We start from the raw sequence: 27,988 nt of genomic DNA, 5'->3' as shown, positions 1-27,988 counted from the left end.
GATCATTACAATAGGTCAAACATTGGATATCATGTTTGGCCTTTCTCCACTAACTCTTTAAAAGAAACTCTTACACAATGTTTTACTTATGTTAGTCCGCTAGTTACACATTCAGATTAAGTCATTGTGGACTGAATTACGTCACATGCGTTGCATTACTTTTAAAGTCACTCTCCGGTTGTTGTGATCATGGTGAGTAGAGTGTGGATGAAATATGCAGCAAATCTAAAAGATTTTTTTTTACTTTCAACTGTTACAAATAGTCTTGATTAAGAGACAGAGACTGCTTAGTTTTCATGGAGCTGAAAAAGCTTGTGAGTGGAAATTGGGTTGGGATTGCTTTTTCGAAACTACCATTTCCATGGTCAAAAATTTCACTTCATGCACAACTTTTAAGCCAACACAGAACAGCTGTGGATGAAATTATAACAGCGTACATGCTAACAGATTCAGTGCTATAAAAACTGAATTGTTTTGTCAAACTACTATTTCCAAAGGTCAAGAATGAACTTTCTTTTTTCATGCTTGTTTCACAATAGTTGGGATTCTAAAAACATTCATTCTGATGATCAAATCTAGTTTGACCTTTTTTAGCAATTTGGAAGAAGAGACAGATAATTAGATTGCATTAGTTCGCATCAATAAACAGTATTAAAAATGTGAGACCCTTTACATCCGTCCATCTTAGGCACCTTACAATGAGTGAAACTGTTGAATAAACTCTGGTTGCTACATTTAATGACGCCTATGGAGTTCAAATCAGTGTTTAACATAAAAAGCAAACATAGGGAACAGCTGATTTCACTGAATACTTGTGATGGATGGGTGCATCACAGAATATAAGGGGGATGGGGGGGTTTCTTTATTGTGTTTAGACAGTGCAGGCTGGTCTGGGGTGAGGTGGGACAGAGGGGGGAGGGGAGGGACCCTGACACAAAAGATGCTACTGGCAATGAAAATCCACATTTTTGCACAGCTGAACAAAAACTAATTGATTCAGCAGATCTTCAAAAGACACGAGGAGGATGTAGTGAGACACACAGCTTTCCTGCAGCCCCCCCAACCCCCTAATTCACACCCTTGGGAAAATGAAATCTGACTTTTTTGCGTTTGCGCATGTGCCGTAGCCGGTCGTCAACGTATCCTATTGAATTTAATAACGATGAGAGTAGACGATTGCTAGTCTTCCGCAGGTGAGAAGCGGGCAGGAGATGCTCTATTTGTCAGCCGGCATCCTGAAATACCACTGGATTTGAAACAGTGCCTCCCGGACACATATTTGCATCCAGGAGGGGGGAATAAGAGCATAGCGGCTGAGCTTCTTTTTTTTTTTTGTGGAGACAAGGGATACTAGAGCAACGTCCTGCAGGATAAGGGCGCGCCTAAACTACCAGATTCATGTGTTGTGATTGATTACCCCCGTGCTTTACGAAAAAATCTTGCATAGATTTAGGAGGTAAGAAAGAAAAAAAAAAAAGTCTCTTTGCATTGTGCATATATATATTTTTATTTATTTTTTGCTGCATGTGCTGTGTGTGTCGGGGGGTGCTGAGCAGCATCCATTTAGCTCGCCGCATGGGTTTGAGAATGGGAGCAGCCTAAAAAACCTCGGGTGGAAATATCTGCACTTGCGTCAGCTGGCGGCGGTCCACCGCGGCTAACGGTTAGCAGCTAGGCTAGCTCGGCTAACTGAACTGATTGAAGAGTTTGGCTGCAAAACACAGTGGCAGGCTAGTGGAGTGATGGTTTTACTACGAGTGGACGTAGTACAACAACTCCCACGGCCACTACGTGTGATATTTTAAAGAAATGTTCTTTAAAAGACAACAACACTCCCACCGGGTCGCCTCCTCCCTGTTAGCGGTGGTTCAGCGGCTGTTGAGACGGGACCAGCCCCGGGAACAGCTGCCTCACTGCCCGGGCAGTGCGGCGGAACACCGGCTACGATTAGCGTCGTTACCGTGTTTTTTAAAAAGCATCCTTAATTATCTTACTCATCATACCTTATTTTATTACATATTTATTTAAACGTTACAGCAAAACACTATTAGAGGCGACAGTCACATCTGGGGCGTACTCGACCCGACCTCCTTGTTCCAGTAGCGTTAGCCAGCGCTGCTAACTCTTAGCTGAACCCTGTCACAATATTAACGACTTTATCTGATATTACAGGAGATATAGTTTAGAGTCTTTATTCTCCTGGTGTTTTGTAGTTCTGCGTGTTTTACATGGGGAAGGAGGAGGAGGAGGAGGAGGACACACCGAGGTTTGAGCTAACAGCCAGCTAACGTTAGCCAGCAACCATTGTTTAACGTTAGCACAGTGCAGCTGTTTCCACCTCGGTTGAGTACAGATCAGTCGGTATATTCAGCACAAACCTTAAAAGATGTAACATGGCGGTATTATTCTGAGCCTAGGTTGAGCTGGTAGTGATTGCATATTTGCTGGCACCCATTTAATGGCGTTGTGCAGAAAGGGAGGCCAGACTCCTGCAGGGCTTATCAGAGGAAGGTATCAAATTCTCTTTGAGCTTTCCACTCTTTGGGCAGTGATATCATAGCATTAGCCTGTAACTGCTGAAACAAGGCCTACACTGAGTGTCCACCATCATGGTGCTCAGCAATGTCCCAGTGCGTGGTGTGGTGTAGGGGCAGAGAGAGCAGCATGATGTTAATGTAAAGCATCCACTGAAAGCCTTTGCAGGGACTGAATCAGCTCTTTTTGTCAGATGCATATTTTGCAATGAGGGAAGCTGCTTCTTGAATGGTGCACTCACACTGGCTGAGGGAACACGCTGTTCTGGGCAGCCGTAAACTGTTAGTCCTCTGCTGTCCAGGCATCATGCAGCCCTGCAGCAACATCACCACTGTTACGGCTCTGTGAGACATTGTTCTACGAGCATTTGATGCATGAGAAGGGTTCACGTCTTGTAATCAACCTTGAAGCTCGTATCTCAGTCTCAGATGGTAGTAATTGTTATAGATCATAGTGCTTTTTGAAAGTACCGATACGCTGTATGTGCTGTGGGAAGAGGATACTGTCATCAAAATGAAAAAATGTTTTAAAAGTGACAAGATGTCTCTGAGAAAATGTCACGTGACATGTCCTCACATTGAACTGTAAGGACAGTTTAGATTTAGGCTGTTATGGTCATTGAAGTCATGTGATAAGTGACCATTTTTTACATTATTTTCTGCATCAGAAATCTCCATACAGTTGTCTAAATACCTACTTGACACCACAGTCTACCCATTAACCATGTAAGAATCATAAAGATGTCAATCAGTGACAATCTGTACACACCCACACCGCCCTGAGACAAGAGCTAATCAGACCTGTGTAGGTGTATAAATGGTGTTTGGGGCTTTAAGACTTCACTCTTATTTTAGCCAAATTCAGATTGTTGAGATTATTGTTTTTAGTGTTTATGTATTGTACCTGTCCTCAACATTATTATAATCAAGAATACAGAAGAACTACATTATTTACAGAAAACATTTATAAACAAAAACTGATACCATCACCTGACATTCAATTTAAAAAAATACATTTCCTCAACATCTTAAGTCTAAGCAACAAAGCTATTCTGAAATGCCAGCTTTAAACCAAAGATTACATTTGATGGTACTGATGGAAGTTTTGTTCAGTAGTTTGCAAAACTCAGGAAGATTAAGGAAGTTTCTTTATTAGATCAACAATTCATGTTCAAATCTTTTCACAATCTGGGACTGAATGTGAAGAAGCAGGTGGTTTACTGTGATGACAGACCTGTGGATAACTGGAGAAAAATCCTGCAGCCTGTGTAACGGCTCAGTATGTCGCTTCAGACTGGCAGCTTAATTACCTCCGTGAGACACTATATTTTCCACATAATTACACAGCAAAGCCTGTCACTAGAATGATGGAAAATCTCTCTCAGGTATCAAAAGTTTTTTGGGGGGTTTTTTGGAAGTACAATAGACGACGCTAAGACAAGTCAAGTTTTAGGAGAATTCCCATTGTGTTGAATTTTCACGTTTTGGTTGCGGATCAGGTCCAACCATTTCCGAAGTTGTCAAAATGCCAGCAGTAGAATTTGCAGTGAAAACAATTGTCTGCAAATGACGTCTCTTGAGGCTGGAAGCAGAAATGAGAGTCAAAGATGAAACGGTGAGAGGTGAACATGCTCGAGGGCGCACTGAGCCACAATGTGATCATTAAATGCGGATCAACAATTGAGATCTATTCCTGAATGGTGGAGCAGCAGCAGGCCGCCTGTGTTGCTCTGGTATGAGATGATAAAAATAAAACATCAGTGCGAACATTTCTCATAAATGCATCCATATCAGTAAACCCTAAAATGTGAGGTATCGTCCACACCAAAGCCTACCAGCACTTCTGTCTTACTTCAGCTTTGTTCTGTTTTGTGTTAGTTATGCAGGAATTGTTGCTATTCTTAATTAATTAAATTTCCTGTAGAAAGGTAAGAAAGGAAGTGGCTTGCTTTTTAAATAACATGAAAGTTGCCTGATTGTCTTTTTTTTTTTGCTCTATAACAGAAACTGCTTGGCTGCAGATTTGTGTCCTGCAGTAAGTTGCAGAAGTGAAGCTAATTTAACTTCATCAGGTAGCCGAAATAATTATGACCGGTAAAACTTTAAATGTCTGCTCTCGTCTAATTACAGTAAGTGGAGTACGTGCTCTCCAGTCTAAATGACATCCATAAAATGTTGAAATAGTACGCAGTAGAAAGAAATATCTAACTATCTACCCAGAGTGAACTGCCTCTGTTCAGAACCTAATTTACCAACATTAACAATTTAGCACACCTTTGGCTCTCTGTTCAGCCAGGCAGCAAAGCAAAATGTATGATTTCTTGAATTATACATTCACACAGGGACATAATGATTGATTTTTCTCATTATGTTTGTTTAATATCTGGTAGAATTGCGATTGACAATGCTTTACAGTTTCTCTCATCCCTCCTGCCTACTACTCAGTCTGAAAAATTACACTGAGATAAGGAGGTAAACACAGCTGGAGAAAAAAAAAGTGCCTCGTACAGTTTACCTCGTATATCTGCCAGTAGGTATGCACAAGGAACAAACTTAGTCACAGTTAATAAGCGTAATCTCAGATCAGACAAACTGGGCTGGCAGTAAACCAAACCAACCCCAAGGTTTCCTCAGAAATGCTCGATGCTGACAGACAGATGCTCAGATTTTATACCACCAGTCTCTATGTAGGGAGAAGTTGGCCACTTTCTGTACCGTTTATACTTTTTATAATATATTTAAAGGACTTTTAATTAGGCACACCCTGGGCCAACGCTCAAACGTACTACCTCCTGACTTATTTTCTCTCTGCAGATATGTTGCGGCGAGTTGTGCGACAGAGCAAGTTCCGCCATGTCTTTGGTCAGGCCGTGAGGAACGACCAGTGCTACGATGACATCCGCGTGTCCAGGGTCACATGGGACAGCTCCTTCTGTGCCGTCAACCCCAAATTTGTTGCCATCATCATAGATGCCAGCGGGGGAGGAGCCTTTCTTGTCCTTCCTCTACAAAAGGCGAGTGACGTTCCGCCACACCTTCAAAAATATCTTTTTAAAGGACGAGCCACGAGTTCGCATAAAGTATTCAAAAAATCTAAACATTTAAATAGTATGGGGTTTTTAAAGGTCCAAATAAAATGTCCCTCATTTACCTGTGATGTACTGTATATCACACTCAGTTCAGCTGACATGTAAAAGTCCTTCTCACATGATTTAAAGCAGCACTCTTCAGTTCTGGTCCTCAAGGTATGGTGTTCTTAAACTGTCAGGTAGGAATACATCACTGCGTTACACTGGCAGCTGCAGACCAACACTGGACACAGAGGGTGTAAAAGATACCCAGAGATACAAGGGCTGTACTGTCAGAGTATGCTGTATCATATTATAGCATTCAGAGCATGTAGCTAATCAATCCTATAGGCTTTTTCTCTGTCAGCAGACCTTCGGGACACTGCTGCTGTGACCCCGTCCAGCCGTCCCCTGAGGCTCATATCTATAGTAAAAACCATAGATAATCAATGCCTGATAGTAAAGGCATCCAATCTGTATCCTGTTACAGTTGGCTCATTGAACACATGATAGTCACAGAGGGGTGGGTGCTGCTGTGCCATTGTTATAGGCCACTGAGTTAATTAATGTTTTCTAGGCCTGCAGAATTAATGGAAATATTATCGAAATCACACTGGGTAAAATGTGTGACAAAATAGCAGATAAAGATCAAGAAAACATGTTTGTTTGGGACAAATGTCACACAATCATAATTTTATCCTTCTTTTTAGTTAAAATAAAAATAAATTCCCACAAATCACATCGCAATCGCGATATCTGTCAAAATAATAATAATAATAATTCTATTTATTTATTTCTAATTTTTTACCATATCATGCATCCCTAATGTTTTCATTGTATAGTGGCCTGTTTCTAGAGAGGTTGCTATACAGTAAATATCCAGGTAGAAATCACAGATGTCCATCCATGATGACAATGGTCATAATAATACCAGTCCTGTGTGTCCTCACAGAGAAATAATGTGCAATGATCAAACTTCTGCATGACACTATAAATTACTTTCAGTTGAGTTTAATTGTTTAAAAATGTGTAATTATTATTTAAGCTCTCAGTGTCAATTGCTCATTTTTATAGCGTGACAACGTGTGTGTGATAAAGTTACAATGTGATGTTCACAGAAGAGCCATAAAGTGTCTTGTAGTCATGCAAAGGAGTGAATATAACTTCTACAGAACACAGGATAGTTAAATAAGGCATGTTCGTCCGTCATTTTCCTATCTGTATATAGATATATAGATATCAGTTTACAGAACGTTATTGCTCTTCAGCAGCTCACACTCTTTAACCCCTTTGTAACAAACGTTGTCTTCTGTCTCACAGACTGGCCGTATAGACAAGGTCTACCCTACAGTATGTGGTCACACGGGCCCAGTGTTGGACATCGACTGGTGTCCTCATAATGACCATGTCATTGCTAGTGGCTCTGAGGACTGCACGGTCATGGTAAGGACACTGTTGAAGGATCACATGAGCTTTGAGTGTTTTTCCTGGTTTATTATGTTTGTGTTTTAAGAGAGTAGCAATCTTAACTTAAATAATAAAGTAAAAAAGCCTGATTGTACGTCTAGAACATGTATCAGTCGGCCTAAAAAATGTGATTTTTGATTAATAATAATAGTGTTAATGAAACTACTGTTGGTTGCAGTTAAAACGTGTGTTTGATTTCTAGAGAGATTTTAAGTTATTTGTATGCAAAAATCAATCAACTCTAAAAAAAACATTTGTTTGGTATTTCTTATATTTTTTTGAAGCATGATCCGATGGAAGGGACAATCCATTATGTGTTGACAAAATTGAAAGGTGAAGGTGAATATGGGGAAGGGGTAAACAATAGGATAACAATATAACATATAATAAACTGTAATCTGATTTTTGGAGCTTCTACAGTAATATTAAATATCTGTTGAATTCAATATATTTTCAGTACTTCCTGAGACCCTTTAGTTTTCCTGTACACACACTGTCAAACCCGACACATCCAGTAAAACAAAGTAGTGCTGTCTGTGTTTTGTTGTACAGAATATGAATATAATCAGCATTAACACATAGCCTTAAACTACTGTACTCCTGTAGTCTACTCTTCAGTGTCAGTACTGTAGCTCCCAATGTTCTGTGTCTGGTATGTAACCGTCTTTCTGTCTGATTCAGGTGTGGCAGATCCCCGAGAACGGGCTGGAGAATCCCCTTTCAGAGCCTGTGGTTGTGTTAGAGGGCCACTCTAAGAGGGTCGGCATCGTGTCCTGGCATCCCACCGCTCGCAACGTTCTCCTCAGTGCAGGTAACCTTTAACTGAGGCATGTGATTTCCCCCTCCCACCTCGTGCCCTCAAACTGAAGTATCTGTTTAGATAATTGTCTGCCATTTGTCCACTGTGCACAGCTGAACTCCAAATCTGACCAGTTATGTGACAGATCGCCTTCGGTCAAGTTGCTTTGTGTGACGTAAAGTGCTTAAAATAAACTTGGACGCAGAGGTGTGTGTATTCAGGCTGTGCCGCATGTGTCCATTTTAGGGTGCGACAACCAGATCGTCATTTGGAACGTGGCCACGGGAGAGGCCATGATCAACCTGGAGGACATGCACCCCGATGTTATCTTTAGTGTCAGCTGGAGCCGCAATGGCAGCCTACTCTGCACCGCCTGCAAGGACAAGAAGGTCCGCGTCATCGACCCCCGTAAAAAAAAGATTGTGGCGGTAAGTGGAAACCCTGCAGGGGGATTTGGAGCTAGGATGCCTCACATGTGGAGTAATGTTTTCCCAGAATCACCCACCAAAGCCTACAAACATGGCGGCCCAATCTGACAAGTGTGTTTCTGTTTTTCAGGAGAAGGACAAAGCTCACGAGGGAGCCCGACCAATGAGAGCAATCTTTTTAGCAGACGGAAACATTTTCACCACTGGATTTAGCCGCATGAGTGAGCGCCAGCTAGCCCTGTGGAAAACTGTACGTCACCGGAGTGAATCTCATTTAATCCCGAACACACTGATACATCACATAAACACGGCTGTTTATATGAGACTTGACTGAACCTCGTGCAGTACCTGCCCATGATACAAGTCCAAATATTGTCAGGGGTTTAAACCAGTTTCTCCTGTGCTGCCTGAACGTGGAGGATTATTTTTATCACATCAAACCTTAATTGTCATTACACCATAGCTCCAGTTGGGGGCGTTACATTCAAAGGCTTACACTAACAGTGATTTTACTTCATACATCATTTTGGATGTATGATTTGTTCATTATTGGCTAATTGGTGAGATATATGCCATGCATTGAGCGCAGGAGCCACTAATACATACATACTATTGAACTGAAATCATGGGCAGTAAATTATACAACTCAAGGGTCTTCCACACTTTAGTATCCCTCCAAATACTGAGTTTTGTGTTTCCAGGAAAACATGGATGAGCCGATATGTGTTCAAGAAATGGACTCGAGTAACGGAGTTCTGCTGCCCTTCTATGACCCCGACACCAGTGTAGTTTACCTGTGCGGAAAGGTGAGCAGCCTTGTAAAGACTTTTTAAAACGTTTTGTTTCGCATTTGTAATAATTTGATTCATAAACTGACTTTGAGCTGCGACTATGTGTCCTCAGGGTGACAGCAGCATTCGGTACTTTGAGATCACTGATGAGGCGCCGTTTGTTCACTACCTCAACACCTTTTCCACCAAGGAGCCCCAGAGAGGCATGGGATACATGCCCAAAAGAGGCCTGGATGTCAACAAATGTGAAATCGCAAGGTACTGCAGCCACTGTTGTTTTTTTTTTACTTTGGTTCAGGTATTTTGTGAGCTAACATACAGCATAAGGCTCGTCATTTTTGATTTCTATAGAATCTGTCTGAAAAATACCCAGAATTTGTTTATTATTTTCTTTATTGATTAATGTACCGATTGTTTCTCAATTCATTGTTTGTTCGATATAATCAGTCAGAAAATAGCGAACCATTTTCCAAAACCCAGGTAACATTTAAATGTCATGTTTTGTCCGACCAACCGTTCAAAACCCGAAGATATTCAGTTCATAAAAGATAAAATATTCACATTTTATAAGCAGGAACCAGATAATTTTCAGCATTTTGCTTAAAAAAGGAAATACGATGAATCTATTATCAAAATTGTTTTTGATTGGGCTTGATTGCCTTTGCTGTGCGTCATCCCCTCTCTCTTTCTCTCCCTCCTTTTCCTGTCACTCTTCAGCTGTCACTATCAATTAAAGGCAATAAAAGCCACCCAAAAATTGTTTTTGCTTAATATTCTGTCAATCATCTAATTGATTAATCAACAGATTGTTTCAGCTCTAGATCTCACTATAGTCTTCTGTAAACAAGTTATTTTTACTGTAATAGAAGAGATATAGATACAAGATAGGGAAAACTTCTGTGTGTGGGACAGACTTTTAAACTGGTAAAAGGTTTTACAATCTGATTTTATATGTTTGTTATACGATTATCATTCATTTTTGAAATTATTTAAAACAAAAATTATTATAAGTATTGTTATTGTTGTCTCTGAGTGTCTGTTTCTCTATATTTTTCAGTTAACAGTGTTGCTGTGTATGATATTAATCATACAATATTAATCTTCTCTGTAGGTTTTACAAATTACATGAGAGAAAGTGTGAACCAATCATCATGACAGTCCCACGTAAGGTAAGTCTGTTTTTCTGTCAAGTAATAAATATGCTGTTCTTTCAGTGCTGCTATAGTGTCTCCTCCTCCCCCCATGACATTTCCTGTGTCCTCTCCACCCGCCCAGTCGGATCTGTTCCAGGACGACCTGTATCCCGACACTGCCGGCCCCGATCCCGCCCTGGAGGCAGAGGAGTGGTTCGCAGGGAAGAACGGAGGCCCAATCCTGATCGCACTCAAAGATGGCTACGTCTCCACGAAGACCCGGGATCTGAAAGTGGTTAAGACGAACGTCCTGGAAACCAAGCCAGCCACAAAAGCAGAACACATCTCAACTGTCCAGAAGCATGTTTCTCCACAGCCCTCAGTAGTGAGTGTGAATGTATAAACATGTCATGTCTCAGAATCATGTTTCCTTTTACTGTAGATTTTATTTTTGTTTCTTATTGTTCTGTAAGAACCTAATAAGTTTCCTTTCAGAAACAACTGTAGCACTATTCAAACTTGCACACAGCATTTTCTGCTGACATTTAAACTGCCCCGTTCACAGTAATTATTATGGTTGGAACAATTCACAAAAGTTATGGATCAGCACATACTTTGGTATTTGGGTCACAATTCAGCAAGGGGAAATGTTAACTGCTGGAGGGCTTCAGTGCCTGTAAAATCGCTGCTCATTTTGCCAGGAAATCTCATTTTGAAGTAGATAAGATACAGTAATTATCACCCACAAAGGCTACTCCTCTTAAGAGTCAAATGAGAGGTATGAAGAACTTGATCAAGCTAACTTTTTTTTTTTTAACCAGAAAATGGAAGATAAACTGGAAGAGGTACTCCGAGAGTTCAAGTCACTCAGGGACCGCGTCATCCTCCAAGACCGTCGAATCGCCAGACTGGAAGAGCAGGTTGCCAAGGTGGCCATGTAAAGACGCGGGCCCCTTCCCAGGACTGCTCGTTGATTCGGAGAGAATCGAATGGACGGAGTCCGCCACCGGCCAAATTCTCAAAAGATTCGGCTTCATTGAGCTTGACGTCGTCCCCCGCGATGAGACCAAGCCTACATTCCAAGATTAACTTTATTGTTTTTCTTCATCAAGTCTCACACTTTGCCCTGACTCACACACACAGAGAAAAGGAAGAACTCTCGCAGCTCATGTACACATTTGAAGAAAAGACATTTTTGTTGAAGGAAAAGTCTTAATTTTGTTTTTGTTTTGTTTTTTTCAAATTGTGGTAAAACATTCTCATGTGAAGTTTGTACTTACTACTCAAAAAACTGTATGTAGCATCAGTATTTCCATTGTTATTTTTTTGTGTTGCCAAATATGAATCGTGTGTGGTTTCATGCACTGCTTTTACATTGTTTTCCCTCCTGTTGTACATTCCAGTAACAACCTGGTAGATTGATTTAGTCAAGCTGGATTTTTTAAATAATCAATAGCTGTTGAACCCTTTTTCCTCCCACCAGTTTGCTCATTGATAACCATCAGATTTATGAATGTGGAAGAATTCCTGGATTCTTCTTTTTGTTCCTGTTCTTCTGGGCTTGAAATTTAACATTTGGTTTTATTGGGGAGGGGTGGGCGGGGTGGGGTTGCATCTCTCTGGTGTAAATGTTGTGCAAATGTAGTGGTGCCTCTTGTCACTGTTAAGGGTCAAACTTAAGTCACCCTCTCCAGTGCATATTTGGTGTTGGGAAGGGACCACTCACCCAGCTTGTGTTTCACCGAACCCAGTGAACAAAAACAGTTCTGTGCACATAATAAAGATTTTACACATGAAAACCTGTATTTTTTTCCCCCTTTCTTTATATTGTTTTGGCTTCTATCAACCTTTATCCCAGCAGAGCTCTTTGTGTGTCATTGGGAGCATTATATTAATTCAATTTCACTTCTGCTATCAGATGTGGATATGAAATCTCAGCCAGTGGAGTAAAACATAACGGTTTCTGTCTCCTGCGGATGTGCTATATATCTGAGCGACTTTTATCAGTCAGCATGTTGTGCCAAGAAAGAGATCTGATGACTGCTGAACAGTGGAGGACTAACATTTACTCAAAATACCTCAAAAAGGGTACTTGGGGTTTTCCATTTTAGGCCACTTTATACTTCTAAAATTCTAACTATTCCACTACATTTATTTGATAGTTGTAGTCAATACTTGCTAGTGTGCACATTATTATTTCCATACAAACTTCTGAAAATACAGAACATATGATCTTTATGAGCACATCTGGGATGGCAGTTATTGATGATTAAAGAAGAAACATGGAAGCACTCAATGAAAGGCTGTAACTAACCATTTTACTGATTAATCTGCAGACTATTCTCTTGATTAACTGGGTAAAAATGTGAAAATAGTGGAAAAAAAATGTCCATGACTGACAACCCAAGCTCTCTCTACCATCAAGACAAATAAAAGCAGCAAATATTCACTCTGGAGAAGTTGGAACTTCCAAAATGCCTTAAACAACTGATCATTAAATCATTAATTGTTGCTGATTCATTTTCTATCGACTGATCAATGAATCCACTAATTGTTTCGGTTCTACCTCAACCTCAGTCACAACCTCTACCAAAGCCTACAACCTGCTTCAATTAGCTGCTACTTCTTCTCCAGCCTGACGGTGGTGCTAACACAGCAGTCCTTAAAATGATCATCAGTGGCTCCTCTGCTATTCTGACTGTTTTTGTTTTGTTTTTACATGAAGGGAATTTCCTCCTCACTATCTATGAAGTATAGGATAATTGTATCTCTTTGCACCTCAAACTCTTATTTAAATTAAAATCTAAATGTGTACTTGAGTACAGTACTTCAATAACTACTCTTCCACCACTGGGGAGAGCCAGGCAATGACCCTCAGTGCACTACATAACAGTGCTGAACCATGATAATCTTCAACTATCATACATAGCTGGTATTATTCCTAATATTGCCAACTTGGCCCCACCTAATTCTGTGTTGTCTTGCAAAAAATTTACTAAATTATCTAAAGACAGAACAGGAAGAACTTTCACATGATGGACAATCAGGCAGTAGCATTGCAGTACTATCAATAAATCAAATGTACTTAAGGGCTGTTAGACATATTCCTAGAAAAGTACTGAGGGACATCTGTGACTTACAGCAATACTTATTGATGTCATCAGATCAGCAAATATAGAGCAGAGCAGCAACACTGTCCTTCCTGTGTCAAAGTAATTTCCGAATATATTAATGTATTTATTGTCATACTCAGTCTGAGCCCATTCAGTACTGTGTGTGTGTTTGTTTTCACAGCATGGCAACGTTCAAAACACACAGAAAAATAAGTTTATCTTTGTATCATCTTTTTTTCAACACTTTTTTAAAACCATATATCAGTATGACTCAACAGTACAGGAAATGGTTTCCACACAAGAAGATCATTTCTGTTTCCACACAGGGTACAAATGTGTCAGTCGAAGCTTTGAATTGCTTTTAACGCAGGCACACCAAATAAGACATCAAACCGCCATACTTCAAACCCAGTGATTGCATGGACTTTCTGATTGATTACTTGTTTTTTAGCTTATTTTATTTCTGGGTGTGATACACTTGTCCTCGTGTAGCTGATCTTTCATCACTGTGGTCTGCTATCAGTGCCTTGAAGTTCCTGAGTTACAGCTTTTTTACTCACAGGACACACAGCTATAAATCGTAAACAAAAGTGTGATCAGACGTGGACGTACGAGAAACATCTCATTACAGAACTGAGTACTTCCTGCTACTTCATATAAAGTAGCACTCAGAACATCAGGACATACGGAGCAAACATGCTCTGGCACAAAGCAGCACCTGAGCTCTTCTTGACTTTCCATCAATGAGGTAAGACACATCTCCTGCCAATTAATATATATAGGATCTTCAAATATGGCACCTGAGTTGATGTAGAAGCTTCAGACGGAGTTTACTTCCTTTTTGATGCAAACTAAAGCTGTTGGTTTCTAAGGGAAGTGTTTGTTCTTATCTGAAAGTGTTATAGTACAGGTTTCAAAAAAAAAAAGTGTGAACATTTCCTGTTTCTTCTGTAAAGCAGTGCTATAGTCGGTGCTCCGAGGATGTTCACCCAGAGAGACTGAAATGAGCTGAACTCAACAATCATATATTTATCCTCACATGCACCACGTCCGCTTCACCAGCAGCAAGGTAAGACACTGACAGATGCCTCTGAGGACACGTTTAAAACCTTTGTTCTGGTTAAATGTCGCTGGTTTTGGGGGTCCTCTGTTTCCTTTTATGCAACGTGTTAGACAAAGTTAACTTCCTGCCCTCTAGAAATGTTATTTACTATTAGAATTTGTGTCACAAAGGAAGTTGATTTATCTATGTTGTGTACTTCCTTACTAACTCTGGACCCTTTGTTGCAGAAAATATAGAAAAATGAACATTCTTTCTGCTTGTATAAACTAGACAGATTTACTTAAAAATGCAGTAGTTCTGTTTTTTTCTGTGAAAATGTAGCAATGGGTGTGGTGAAAGCCACATGACCATTTCATCATAAGATGCCACTTGACACACGACACATGGCCTGACAAGATTTTTCCTTGTGTTTGTTTCTTTTTACTACAACATCTATAACTCTTTAATAGTGTTGTAATGAATTTGAATCTTTCCTGTCATTTCAGGTCTTTGGAACAACAATGATGCTGCTCAGCATGAATACGTATCTGGCTCTGCTATGGGGAATGTTTGTTTTGTTATCTACGGAGTCCATGAGTGCTTCCATACCAGTAACCAGCAGAATTAACACAACCCCTGAACCCAACATGACAACAAAGCAGCTGTCGTCAATCAGTGCACACGTGGTTCATAAAGAAACAGAGACGCAACCTGCGACCCGGCAGCCAACTCACAAACCTGCAGAAGCTTCTGCAACAGCAAACACAGTTTCCCCCCTGACACCCACAATAGAAACGGAAGAGGCCACTGTCACTGAGAGCTCAAATGACATCACAGCTGATTTGGTTGCCATGAACACTGCAGCAGAAACTACAAACAGCTCACGTCCACGACTGCTTGATATCTCCACAGCAGTGAGCACAGCTGCAGGTGAACCTTCCCTTAGCACGACGATCTCAGAAACAGCAAAACCTACAGAGGGTCAGTTGCATCAGCAATCACCCACCACTCCGACTGACATGAATTCTTCCTCTGCAGGGACCTCTGCAGTGTCTTTATCAACAGAGACTGTGTCTTTGCCGCAGCCTACATCCACTAAGCCTGAAGTTACATTTGAGGTATCTTCAGCGACCTCTCCTGCTTCTACTCAGACTCCAGTCTTCATCAAGAACCTCAGCCGTTCTTCAGCTATAACTACAACTACAATGACAGAGAACCCCTCCTCTGAGGCAGCACCTGTGTTTGACTCCACTTCCATGCCTTTCACAGTCAGTGAGACCACCACCAGCACTGAGCTTTCATCGACGTCTCAGCCCATGTCTGTGATGAGAACCCACATATCCACATCAGCGAACCCCGCCTCTGAGGCAGCGCCTGTGTCTGACTCCACTTCCATACCTCTCACAGTGAGTGAGACCACAACCAGCACTGAGCTTTCATCGATGTCTCAGCCTGTTTCTGTAACAAGAACCCACGTTGCCACTTCAGATGTTACTGACACAAGCTCTACCAGTGAGTCTCCCACTTTTTTGTTCTCAAACGATTCTGCCACCTCCACTGCTACTGCTGCCTCCACCAGCCCCCGCAGGGATCCTCATGCGCCCACAACGTCGCTGATCTCAACGAACAAATCAACTCTAGCAACTACAACAGCGCCTTGTGAAGCCTCAAAGAGCCCACTCGAGGTCCAACCCTGCTCCAGCCGGGGCGTGGTGAAGCACTGCCTTATCACCATCGCCGCCCTGGCTGGGTTGGCCACCGTCTTCATGGTTTCTACCATTGTCCTCTGCACCAAGCTGTCAGCAAGGAAGTACAAGGTCAAGAAGCCTTCACAGTCTACAGAGATGATATGCATCTCTGCCCTGCTGCCTGAGAGGAATCACACCTACACAAGACAACGCAACCCAGTGCCTAACGGAGTCCTGGTGATCCACCATGGGGGAGACAGTGATGAGGATGGAGGAGATAACCTCACTCTCAGCAGCTTCCTTCCAGAAAATGACCGCTATGTGTAGGCGGGATCCTTATTATTGTGAAGTACATGCATTCATCAGACCTCAGATTGGACTGATCTGTCTGATGTCAGTGATGTGGAAACAGTTGCTGTTTGAATAAACTCATACTTCCTCTTTGATGCTGGTGGTTTGGCTTCACTGCACGCCCTATTTCTGTTGAGGAAGAGACACAGAGACTGCACAAAAAATAAACAGTTACTGTGTATTTTCTGACTTTTTGAATAGTTTTACTTGCTCTCCACTAGAGACTTAAAGTCAGGATGAGGACAGTGATCAAAGATTTTTTTTTAAAAAACATCCTGAACTGAGCCCTGATGGTGTTTCACTTAGCAACAGGAGACAGGAAGGCTTGTTTCTTTGTTTGGATTACTCTCCTTCGCAGACACTGTTCAGTTTACAAGTGCTATTCTGGTAGCAGTGAGGCTTAACTGTATGAATGCTTGTAATTTGACTAATGGTAAACTTTATGTGACTCTGTTTGGGTGTTTGTGTAGAGATGGACTTTCTGTTCCCGGGATAATTTATTAATGTCTTATTTAACAGACTGATAACAGTTTATTTTACAGGTCTGTTATTGTCTAATAATTTCTCCCAACCTTTCTGGAAAGTACTATGTGATTTGGTAATCATTTTAGGGAACATGGTTCACACACTATTAGTTCAGTCAGTTGTGTTGAATTTCCTTAAAAGAAACTTCTCCATTAAAACCTAAGAAAAGATTCTTGGTTACACAAGCATAGCATTCAGTAACAATTGATTATTTGAACACATTCTGTATTTTTGCTTATTATTAGTGGCAACATCTATTTAAGGAGATTATTAGAAAATGATTAGACTTTATGGACCTGTAAAATAAGATTTTACTCCACCTAGTTTTTCTTGCTTGTTCCCTTCAACAGACATCTGTTCTCTCTGAAATTTTAAATAAAAATGTGTTCTGAGTAAAACAAATCAACTTTGCACTGTTCAACATAAGAGCTCAAGTGAAAGGGTTTTTTTTGTTCTACATCCTTATGTGTCTTTAAATAGTTAATAGTCATAATAAAACTGATCGCTCTGAACTAAGACAGTTCCATTATTTATGAAAGGCTTTATAAAAGGCTTTTCTTCTACCCTGGACTGGATTTCATATTCACTTCCCTTCCTGCATAAAGCAAACAGAGCCCTGAATGCTTATTAAGGCCATGAAACCATGTTTTTCTTCTCTTTTTTTTCACGTTCAGCAATGTGCAACCGAAACAGACACCAGTGACTATCAACAGAGCTGAGACAAATGTAAACCTGGATGATGCAGGACTTCATCTCATGCTTCTGATGACCATATAAAGCTAGACTTGTCTTGACTGATCACAAACACAGCAGACATGCCAAAAATGCATTCACACACACACACACACACACACACACACACACACAATGATTTGTAGGCTCACTCATACGTAGTCACACTCTCCCTAAAGTAGTCACACACACCGTGTGAGTTTAATTGCTTGCCTCTGGAGAAAAATCCCCCTTGTCTTGGCTGTTACGGGTGTTTTGTCCACACAGGAAACATTAACCTCTTCCTGCATTAGCTGGTCAATCTTACAAGCTGCTCTCTGACTCTTAGGCCTGCTGTTAGTCATCAGTGTCAGAGGCTGAGGTTACAGGAAGGGCCAGGCTGTCAATCAGAGGCTCCTTCTGCAGAAAGCACAGAAAAATATTTTTTAAAGAGAACTTAAGTTGTTGATGGTGATGTTCAGGGTTGGTTTGTGATGTTTTTATAGTCGTAAAGTATTCTTTCTTTTCCATCCTGCCAGCGTTGTCTTGGTCTTGCACATCCAGTTAGCCACACAGGAGAGTGAAGGGGAGGTCCCTGCCCCCACACCACATTATAAACTCCTACCTAACAAGAACAATCTGTGTGCAGGCTGGAGAGCTCAGACACTCTCGGGGAAACTGAAGGGGGAGGAGAACAGTGGAGAAGCAGAAGGAGGGATTTGTCCTCATGGTTAACGACATCTCTCTTTTTTTTTGCACTATCCAGACAAACCTCCAGCCTGAAATCTGAAACTGCAGAAGTGGCGTGGCTCACCGAGCATTTGCCACTCTTTTCTGTGCTCTCTCTCTCTCTCAGTTCACTTTTTCCAGACTGGTTGCACTCATCCTCCATCACAGGGGATTCCAACGGAAAAACACTTCTGCCACAGTAGATGGTAAGTCATTCCATGTAGATTTTCCTTAAAATGTATGTTTTCTTTCTTTGAATGTTGCACACTGAAGAAGCACTGGGGTTTCTTGACATCATGTGAGCTCACATGTCAATTGAAGTCACTGATGTGACAGCATCATGATGCTTTCAGAGCAGCATCCAGCCTCAGGAAGTAAGGACACAACTATTAAAAGTTAGAGTCAATCTTTTGCGTCAGTTTTAGACGTGAAAGTGGCCCAAAAACAGAATCTAGGTTTGTTGTCAAACAAAAAAATGTAAAATCCGTTGAGTAACAATTCATTCAGTGTGTTGTTTGCATATGACTGCTTTATGTGCATATGTTTATGAGTGTGATGGCATGTGCGGCCGTGTATATTTGGTCTGGGGTGAGTGTGTGATTAATTCTGAAAGAAAAACCTCCCACCCCCCTTTTCCAGATGAGAGCAGAGTTTCATGCGGCCCAGCTTGCACACAGATGGAGCAGAATAAGGATAAGTGTGGGAGCTGTTGCCAGTTGACACACAGACTGAGCAGAGAGCTGATTGTGATCCAAATAAATAAGTAGAGCAAACTAAAGCAGGGTTTAAAAGTTCGGTTCACCCAATTTGGAAAAAGCATATTTTCCCATATACCGCCTGTGGTATCCAGCCATGCAGATAGTTTTGATTTTGCTTTTCTTAGATATCCGTCTCTGAGTTCTGCTGCCACCCCAATACCACAAGGGGTAAGTGGCTTCAGTAGACTTATTTCAGTACACAATATTGGAGGTTTGATGCCGTTTATATGGATGTTTTCACCAAATGGATCTTCTTTTCTCAACAGAACTGTGTAGTGGGCCGACTACGTGTTAGCATTACATCCAAGTTACTTAGAGCTAGAGTTAGAGCTAAGCATCCATTTTGCAGACACCAGAAGGTCCTTTAACAACACTTTTTGCTATTCTGAAGAGTCTTGGAAGTCCAACTGGATGAAAATATATTCTGTCTGCTGCAAAATACAAAATAAGTTTAACCCATTTCCCAGTTTTGACCATATTAAATATTAAAAACATAAAAGAATACATCAGTAACATCATTATAGACGAATATAACTGATAATAAGACTGTTTAATCTGTTTCTTGTTCAATCTTCAGCGGACAGAATATTTTGTCATCCAGATGTTCAGAAGAGTCTTGGAAGATACTGAAAATGTTCTCCAGAACAGCTGAAAGTGTTGTTTAATGACCTCCAGGGTTTTTCCAGATGTATCTCCAGGTATTTCTTTTTCAGAAAAACAGATGCCCAGCTCCGTGACTCAGATGTAATGGCAATACATGAGAGGCACAAACTGTCTTCACATATGGCACTGACATTTACTCAAGTCTACTGTTATTTCCAGATCCTGAGGGGAAACGATGCTCCCAATGGCCCTTCGTCTGATTGGTTTGAGTGTTGTGTTTTTCATCAGAAGCAGCTCGGCCACACCTCTACCTTTTTACAGTTCTCTAGAGGGAAGTACAGATGAGGAAGAACTCAGTAACATAACTTCCTTTCTGCCCACCAGCAATGTTTCCTCTGAGTACCAAACCACACCTGTTGGCCCCACACACGTGGAAACTGACTTTCTAAGTCAAGTTGTGAACTTTCTGCAGGAGAACATGCTCCTTATCCTTGTTGCAGGCACGTTCATCCTCCTTGTGTTCCTTATTATCTGTGGGGCAATTTTCATGAGCCACAGACGCAAAGTCAATGCCTACTACCCTTCCTCCTTCCCCTCGAAAATGTATGTGGACCACAGGGACAAAACCGGAGGTGCTAAACCCTTTAATGAAGTGCCAGAAAAACCTGCTCCTGAGCAGAAAAGTGAAACAGTGGACTCTCACAAACAGCTTCAGGCAGACATTATGAGGGCAGCCAAGAGTCTGCGCACACCAAATAAATCTGTTGATGCTGCAGAGGGATGTGGCCCCAGTCAGAAAGTAGCAGACCACAGTCCCGAGGACAGCTCTAAACCAGATGGCAGCATCCTGGACCAGCAGCTACCAAGTCTCCCCGAGGAAAAGGAGTTGTGTGAGCTCTCTGAAAGTGAAGCAGCTGCATCGGCAGGCAGCCCTGAGCTGAATCCTCCAGAGGATCCAGAGGAAGATGATTCACGGGAGCCTCTGACTGGTAGGAGTCTGCGGCCCTCCTCTCTGCATATTCACAATGACTCTGCTACACTTCAGCTGATCGCAGGAGAGAAAACTGCCTTCTAACTTTTCTGAACAGTGACCTGAATGTATATTTTTTATGCTTTAAATTCATGAGTGCCATTTTGTCCAGTAAACCTTTTTAAAAAATGTCTATAAGGGAAAAGCAGGAAAAAGTTACTAAATGACAATCATGTGTTGTTTTTTTTGCAATATTTTATGTTTATATTCAGTGCAGGAAAGATACGTACAACAGCCTGTTGCTTTACACTGACTGGATATATCATCCATGCCATAGAACATTAACATCTGGTACAAAACCAATGTACTTTTATGGGGGGATTTCTGTGTCGTTCAAGGATATCTTGCTTAGTGTGCACATACGAACCACTTCAGTAAACATTGCGTGATATGTTCTTGTACTTTGTACTTCTGTGCAAAACAGTGAGTATTGACAATGTTTGACCGATCAGTATTTGAATATTTAAGATTAGTCAAGTATAGAAAACAATGAGATGATAGCAACCTTTTTTTTTTTTTTTTTAGCAAGCATTATAACAGGTGCACAGGTGTAATCGATAGCATTTATAGTTTCATTTCATTTAGGTGAACCAGTTCAGTTCAGTTCAGTTTATGAAATATTCAGGCTGCTCAAAGTAATAAACTGCACTCAAAAGACAGTATGATTCAAGATACTTTTATTGCAGACTCTCAAGGAAGCATTACTAAATACTTATAAATTAATCTTAAAATCAGTGGACCCTTTCATTGTTTGAAGCCACTTTGCATATCAAAAGGTCAGTGCTTGGGAGTGCAGATAGGATACTGAAAAGCTGTCAGCTTTATTCACCATCTCCATCACACCATTCAAAATCAACACTCCTCAATCTTAAAATATAACAATCTCAAAAATAAGGCTCAGCTTTTGTACCAACAACCCAAACAGTGCTTACATTGTGCGTTTATGTGACAGGCTAAAAGGTACAGTATACAGGGTTAAAGGACAGAAAGCCTGGTGTAACACAGCTACGTAGGGTTGACGATGGTGTACATATCGTCAACGTTATAAGGTGTGACTCATCAATACTGCAGGAAAGTGAGGTGGTCATGCTGGACCACTGCTACTTCTCTTCTTGGCAGCAGGAAGCGAGTGGCGCCCAGCTCAGAGAGCGAGTGCTCTGTTTAATTGCTGGCCCTTACTGCCTCCTGCTGGTCATCCTGTTGCTTGAGGCGATAGTCAGCCAGGGCAGCCTTGATAGCGTCCTCTGCAAGCACTAAAGGAGAAACAAACAGAGGTTAAATACATGCATGTGTGGAGCAGTCCGTAACATCATTAGAAAAAAATGTAATGAAAACTTACTAGAGCAGTGAAGTTTAACTGGTGGAAGACAGAGCTCTTTGGCAATGTCAGTGTTCTTTATCATCAAAGCTTCGTCCACCTGGAAAGAAAAGCACACAGCTCCAGTATCCACAAAAACCCTTCCAGTCAATGATAAGACACGAGCAGAGCAGAATAAGCAAGAGGCAGAGAAACATGTGTCAGGTCTGTAGTGTGTTCACTCACAGATTTTCCCTTCACCCACTCGGTGGCCAAAGAGCTGGAGGCAATAGCAGAGCCGCAGCCAAAAGTTTTGAACCTGGCATCCACGATCTTCCCCTGGTCATCCACCTCAATCTGTCAAAATGAGAAATTTAGAGCTTTACTCAAATGCCAAAGGGGGAATAGACTCCATTTTAGAAGTTGGAAAAACTGCATGTTGCCATTTCTTTTTCAAACAGTGGATTCAAATAAATATTCCTGCAACCGTTCAAGTGAACTGCACATCGTGTTTTCCCTGAAAATAAATGCTTTATACTAATACTAAACTATATTTAAGACTTTGTGCTATCTACTTAGTAAAACAAGAATGTTATTCATCAGTGCTCTGTGTGTGTGGCTCTTCCAAGTACTTTAACTTTGTTCATATATATATATATATCAGGCTTAATGGCTGTACAAAAGGTTGTAATCCATCTGTGATCAGTGACAAACATACCTGCAGCTTCATTACATCTCCACAGGCTGGAGCGCCCACCAAGCCGGTCCCAACATTCTTGGACTGTTTGTCCAACGTGCCCACATTTCTTGGGTTCTCATAATGATCCACCACCTTCAGACAGGAAAGAAAGGAAGCACTGTGTTAGGACAAAAGACAATGTGCAACAAGTGGGTTTTGGGACACTGATTAGATTACTCCACAATACTGAATTAAATGTGGCGAAGTAAGACAACAGTAGCATCCTGGGTGGATTTTTTCCTTCTCTTATGACCATAAAAACGTCTAGAAGAAATCTTGAGCACGACTGTTATACAACTACAAGTTTTCACCATGACGTAAGGGACATTGAAATAAACAGATTAGGACCGGATTTCATTGTCAGCTATACCGGCTCCAGCATCCTGCCCCCATCCTCCTCCTCCCTCCAAATTGCTGAGTCACTGTGACCGAAACAATATGAAGTGACTGAGCTTTTACCTAAAAATGACTACATTTAATTCACAAAATGTGATTTCAAATTAAATAAGGCAGATAAACAACAGGATGCTCACCAGTTATTAGCCCGTGAGCACAGTGCGTCACAGCCCAGAAAAAGCCTCAAAAAGCTTCAATAAAATCTACATTACGTTTTAAGCCATTCAAACATCCAGGGGGTGTAAATCATCTACTCACTAAACCAATTAAACATGTATCTTCAACCCTCCACAACCCTGTGTCTCCATGTTGCATCAGACATTCACATCATACAATAACACTCAAACTGAACATGTGAATAAAGCTGTTAGATAGTTGAAAAAGATGCTGCATCCTCATGCAGATACATTTCTTCCACAGGTATAACAGGACATTTACAGGTTTCTAGCACACTGAGCTCCTTTACTGGCAGCCCTTAAAGCTTATTAATCGGATGTGATTCCAGTATTAAAGCTTTGACCAGCTGAGGGACAGATTAGTGACGTTATTTTATAGTCTTAAACTTAGTAACAAGCTAGTATAAAACATAATAATGTTAACTAATGTTTCATATTAGTCCTATATACCGCTTCCTGTCATACTCCCCCTCTAGGTATAAGTAACTCATATATGAAATTCATGTAGCTTCTTGTGGTTAACCAGCTCCATATAATTAGCTGAGCCATGCAACCACATCCACCTCCTCGTTATACTCTTATTACATAAAGCTACACAGGGCTAAAGGTGGCTGATAACTGTAAACATTAGGCAAACAGCAAGCCGACTTTAATAAAACTATAACCGGTTTGGTGTTTTACCTTCTTGTGGTAGCAGCACTGGGTGATGAACTCCGGAGCAGAGAGCCTCCTGGTGATGAAACCCAGAGGATTCAGACACTTGTTTGCCACTGTACCCGCCATGTTGACAGACATAAGAATGGCGCAGTTTCAAAAGCGAAGAGCAACCTGAAGCACAGCCCCACACGTCACTGCCAGGGGGAGGAGCTAATCTCATCACATCTGCGCATGTCCAGGTGGTGGAGGGTAAACATCTTTTTAATAGTAGTCATTCAGAGGGAACATTTGACCTTAAGTGTTACCTAAAATAATAAGAACAACAGTAACTGTAGCTAACAGAAAAAAATATTTAGTATATATAATTTAATATAATATTACATATATAAATATTTAGGTGAAGAATAAGTACTTAATCATTGCAGTACATTACTTGGTCAATGCACTCACTTTTCCCCACTGTAGGCACCCCAATGATAAATAAATAAGTAGTTCAAGTTAGCTGTGTTGGTTAGTTGTCTTGTGATTATTCTTTAAAAATAATTTACTCAGCTTTTTTTCTGTTACACAACGGCATCATATGATTTTTAGGGAACTGCACTAACAACAACACCTTCAATGTCAAATGTGAGTTGAAAAATTCAATTCCTAAATAAATTAGAAGAATCTGACTCCTGTTATATGTATTTATGTCACTTGTCGCAGGCACTGGTAGGAATTCTGGTTCTACTGAAAGAAATATATTCCACTGTTCACCATATACACTGAAAATAGAGTTGCTTGTACAAATCCCTTTACCTGAATGACTGAAAACCTTAATAGACCGTACCACTGTTTCACAGCTTATTATATGATGGTAATTAAAATCTTAGTGAAAATATGTCACACTACAGTACAGTATATCAGAAGCTAACAGTACTTAACACATCTGAATATAGTTTCACAGTTACAAAGAAGTGTGAGAAAAAATGCCCTTCCATTTGTTGCACTAGAAGAATATATGATTTCAGGACTGTTGATTCAAGATAAAAGAGGTACAGTCGTAGTGTGTAAACATGTATATCTACAGCCTTCGCTTATATCCTTTCTAAGGTGAATTCCAATGGACAGATATGAATTGTTTAACTTCATGAAATAAATTTGGTTTTAAAACATTTGGTGGTTATTTTTTCTTAAAGATAATATAATTGGGAAGTTGGTAATTCTACCAAAAGTCATGTTACACAAGATGAAGAGAAGTTTTGATAATGTGTGATATATTAACAGATCTGTAATGTCCTTCTGGTAATTAAGTAATTAAAATAACCCAAAAGTTTAATGTTTGACATTTTATCTTTTTACTACAGCCTTATAGTCTATAAATAAACTAATTGATTGATGACTCCCTATGAGTGACTAACAAACACTGCAATTCTGGCAAAATGGTCTTTAGTAAGAAATGTGACCTTCTGGTTTTGTGTCTTTGTGTGAAGGGGATCTCCTTTGTCAGATTGCAACACTTTCTTATAGGCTGTTGTAAGACTTATATATATATATAATATCTATCTAACAATGTCAGAAAAACATTATTTTTTCAATTTATTTTAACCTAAGTGAACGCTCTTAAAAATACTTTCACCCACAAAGACAAAATCACACAATATATGTTTTTGGTAAATGAGAGGTAGGCAGACTGTCTCAGCTGTTCCATGACATCCATTCTGGTGTTTTGTCTCTTTCGTCAGTAACACTGCCCAGGAAACAGAAATGAGAAGTTGAAACTGGTCGCAAGGGAGTCAGAAAGAAGGCACTTTGAAGTAGTAGCCTCCACATCGACACATAACGTGAGTACTTAGGCATATTTTATGTAAAAAATAAATAAAATTGTGATCTGTTATATTTAAATATGTGTATATGTTTAAAAAGAAAGACACTTGTGCTCCATATTTCAGGAAAAGTAACCAGCAATGGAAGTGGATTACGTTGAATATGACGATTACACTCCAGACAATGGAACTGAAAACAACTCAACCACAGCTGGACTACTGAATCTCAGTACTTCTCGGACTCCTTTGACTCATGTTCTGGTGGCAGTCAATATCTTTATTTCCCTTATTGGCCTTGGAGGAAATTCATTAGTGATCTGGATCTGTGGATGGAAAATGAAAAGAACGGTCATCACCACCTGGTACATCAGTTTGGCCATTTCAGACCTTTTGTTCTGTGTCTTTTTGCCCCTGGAAGTATTCTACATGATAACCTCGCACTGGCCTTTCGGACTGGTGTTATGCAAGCTCACCTCCTCCGCCCTGTTTCTCAACATGTACAGCAGTGTGTTTCTGTTGGTTTTGATCAGCACTGATCGTTGTATAATGATTTCCTTTCCCGTGTGGTCACATAACCACCGGACAGTGCGGAAAGCCTTTGGGGTCGTTGTTCTCATGTGGTTTCTTTCTGCAATCCTAACGCTGCCCTCGCTGATCTTCAGAGAAATCACAGTCCATGGCTCAGTCACTCAGTGCTACACGGATTACTCGACCCATTCCAGACACAAGGTTGTGGTACTGACTCGCTTCATCTTCGGGTTCCTGATTCCTTTCCTAATGATTGTCTTCTGCTGCTCTGTGATTGTTGTGAAAATGAGAAATTTGACCATCAAATCAAAAAAGCCTTACAAAGTCATGGTGGCGCTCATCTTGTCATTTTTCTTCTGCTGGGTCCCCTATCATAGCTTTGTTCTTTTAGAGTTAGACTTTAGTAACCACAGCCTGGAAGTGCTTAAAACTGGCCTGAAAGTGGGGGCCACCCTGGCTGCGGCAAACAGCTTCTTATCTCCAGTTCTCTATGTGTTTATTGGAAATGACTTCAAACAAACCCTGAAGCGCTCTGTGACATCAAGGATAGAGGAGGCAATGGCGGAAGATTTTCGTACAGGTGGTCTCAACCACTCAAGGTCTAAGTCAATGGAAGTGATCTAAAATCAAAAGGAAACCTTTATCATCAATGAGTATTTCATAGTACAGAACATGATTGTAGAGCTGGGTGACATTGACAAAATGATACGTCATGGCACATTTAACTTCGGCTGTGTATAGGCTGCATAAACATGTATCAATGATTTATTTATCATGATGATAAAACCGAACCAGCTTTTGATTGGCTAATAATATTCATTCCAGTGTCTTTCAACTTTTTAAAAAATCTGTATTGTCTCTATTTTTTTTTATCTTATCTTTATTTATATTTTTCTACACTTGATTGTGATTCTTATGTGCCAATATATCAAATTCCTCATATTTGAAAACTTACTTTGCAATAAACTTGACTCTGATTCTGATATACTCAGATATTTTGTAGTTTTAGATTGTTTTCATGTGTGTGTGAATGAATTGCTTGTGTGCTGTGATGGACGAATAAAGTATTTTGAATTGAATAAAATTTACAGTTTACAATATATTATAATTTGGTTTAGCTGTGAACTAAAACCTAAAATTATGAAGTGAAACAGTCATGAAAATATGTGCCTTCTATTCCTAAAAATAAATACAATTTAAACCTGTTTTTAGGAATATTTCTATTAATAAAACATCAAAAGACAATGTGAGAGGATCAGTTCCCCTCAGATTTGTGGTCTTTTAGCTCATATGTTGTCCCACTATGTTAGCTCTCTGGTGAACACTGTGGAGCACTGTTAACCATTGACGTGCCAGTTGGTCGAGGCTAAAACAGAGCTAAAAAGTGAGTTAATACTGGATTTATAGTTGCCTGGTGGAGAGTCCAAATGAATCAGATCCTTATTAATAGAAATGTATATACATAGGTATATACAGTATATAAGCGTATATATGTATAAACGCCTATAGATATATACTTTATTGATCCCCCTTTTCACTCTTTTTTATTCTCACAGACACACACACACACACACACACAGGCTGAAATACACACTTCACACTTGTGGACATGCAACAGGG

General features: G+C 40.4%; 5 protein-coding genes across 7 annotated transcripts in view; 4 read left to right on the top strand and 1 right to left on the bottom strand.

The window, feature by feature from the left end:
* LOC118332644 (coronin-1C-A-like) overlaps nucleotides 1-12,023 on the top strand; it is an 18,907-nt gene extending 6,884 nt beyond the window's left edge. The window contains exons 1-11 of one of the 2 annotated variants that reach the window (XM_035668033.1): nucleotides 952-1,456; nucleotides 5,349-5,548; nucleotides 6,923-7,045; nucleotides 7,751-7,880; nucleotides 8,115-8,296; nucleotides 8,427-8,546; nucleotides 8,998-9,102; nucleotides 9,200-9,345; nucleotides 10,199-10,256; nucleotides 10,363-10,605; nucleotides 11,042-12,023. In XM_035668033.1, the coding sequence (XP_035523926.1) occupies nucleotides 5,351-5,548; nucleotides 6,923-7,045; nucleotides 7,751-7,880; nucleotides 8,115-8,296; nucleotides 8,427-8,546; nucleotides 8,998-9,102; nucleotides 9,200-9,345; nucleotides 10,199-10,256; nucleotides 10,363-10,605; nucleotides 11,042-11,161 (1,425 nt within the window). In that variant the 5' untranslated portion in view covers nucleotides 952-1,456; nucleotides 5,349-5,350 and the 3' untranslated portion in view covers nucleotides 11,162-12,023. Of the gene's footprint in view, nucleotides 1-951; nucleotides 1,457-5,348; nucleotides 5,549-6,922; nucleotides 7,046-7,750; nucleotides 7,881-8,114; nucleotides 8,297-8,426; nucleotides 8,547-8,997; nucleotides 9,103-9,199; nucleotides 9,346-10,198; nucleotides 10,257-10,362; nucleotides 10,606-11,041 lie in introns of those variants that run through there. The other variant, XM_035668032.1, reaches the window with a different exon arrangement.
* A 1,640-nt stretch (nucleotides 12,024-13,663) lies between these two features.
* On the top strand, nucleotides 13,664-17,365 carry selplg (selectin P ligand). Of its 2 annotated transcripts, none has more exons than XM_035668656.1 (3): nucleotides 13,664-14,081; nucleotides 14,293-14,402; nucleotides 14,882-17,365. In XM_035668656.1, the coding sequence occupies exons 2-3, from the start codon at nucleotides 14,373-14,375 to the stop codon at nucleotides 16,388-16,390; spliced, it is 1,539 nt and encodes a 512-aa protein (XP_035524549.1). In that variant the 5' UTR covers nucleotides 13,664-14,081; nucleotides 14,293-14,372; the 3' UTR covers nucleotides 16,391-17,365. The 2 variants fall into 2 exon arrangements, with proteins under 2 accessions (XP_035524549.1, XP_035524550.1); XM_035668657.1 differs by having other exon boundaries at nucleotides 14,290-14,402.
* A 974-nt stretch (nucleotides 17,366-18,339) lies between these two features.
* Nucleotides 18,340-22,669, top strand: tmem119b (transmembrane protein 119b). Its single transcript, XM_035668197.1, has 2 exons — nucleotides 18,340-18,585; nucleotides 19,960-22,669. The coding sequence occupies exon 2, from the start codon at nucleotides 19,976-19,978 to the stop codon at nucleotides 20,813-20,815; it is 840 nt and encodes a 279-aa protein (XP_035524090.1). The 5' UTR covers nucleotides 18,340-18,585; nucleotides 19,960-19,975; the 3' UTR covers nucleotides 20,816-22,669.
* Nucleotides 21,433-24,216, bottom strand: LOC118332771 (iron-sulfur cluster assembly scaffold protein IscU-like). The gene is made up of 5 exons (XM_035668199.1): nucleotides 24,060-24,216; nucleotides 22,786-22,899; nucleotides 22,314-22,424; nucleotides 22,110-22,188; nucleotides 21,433-22,023 (listed from the first exon to the last, which is right to left on the bottom strand). The coding sequence occupies exons 1-5, from the start codon at nucleotides 24,171-24,173 to the stop codon at nucleotides 21,932-21,934; spliced, it is 510 nt and encodes a 169-aa protein (XP_035524092.1). The 5' UTR covers nucleotides 24,174-24,216; the 3' UTR covers nucleotides 21,433-21,931.
* Nucleotides 24,217-25,758: 1,542 nt separating this feature from the next.
* Nucleotides 25,759-27,351, top strand: LOC118332266 (chemokine-like receptor 1). Its single transcript, XM_035667456.1, has 2 exons — nucleotides 25,759-25,858; nucleotides 25,967-27,351. The coding sequence occupies exon 2, from the start codon at nucleotides 25,982-25,984 to the stop codon at nucleotides 26,990-26,992; it is 1,011 nt and encodes a 336-aa protein (XP_035523349.1). The 5' UTR covers nucleotides 25,759-25,858; nucleotides 25,967-25,981; the 3' UTR covers nucleotides 26,993-27,351.
* Nucleotides 27,352-27,988: the final 637 nt, after the last annotated feature.

Source organism: Morone saxatilis, unplaced genomic scaffold (assembly GCF_004916995.1).
Source record: "Morone saxatilis isolate NCDOM2014 unplaced genomic scaffold, NCSU_SB_2.0 Contig21, whole genome shotgun sequence".
Lineage (NCBI taxonomy): Eukaryota > Metazoa > Chordata > Actinopteri > Moronidae > Morone > Morone saxatilis.
This window is presented reverse-complemented; position numbering and strand designations above follow the sequence as displayed.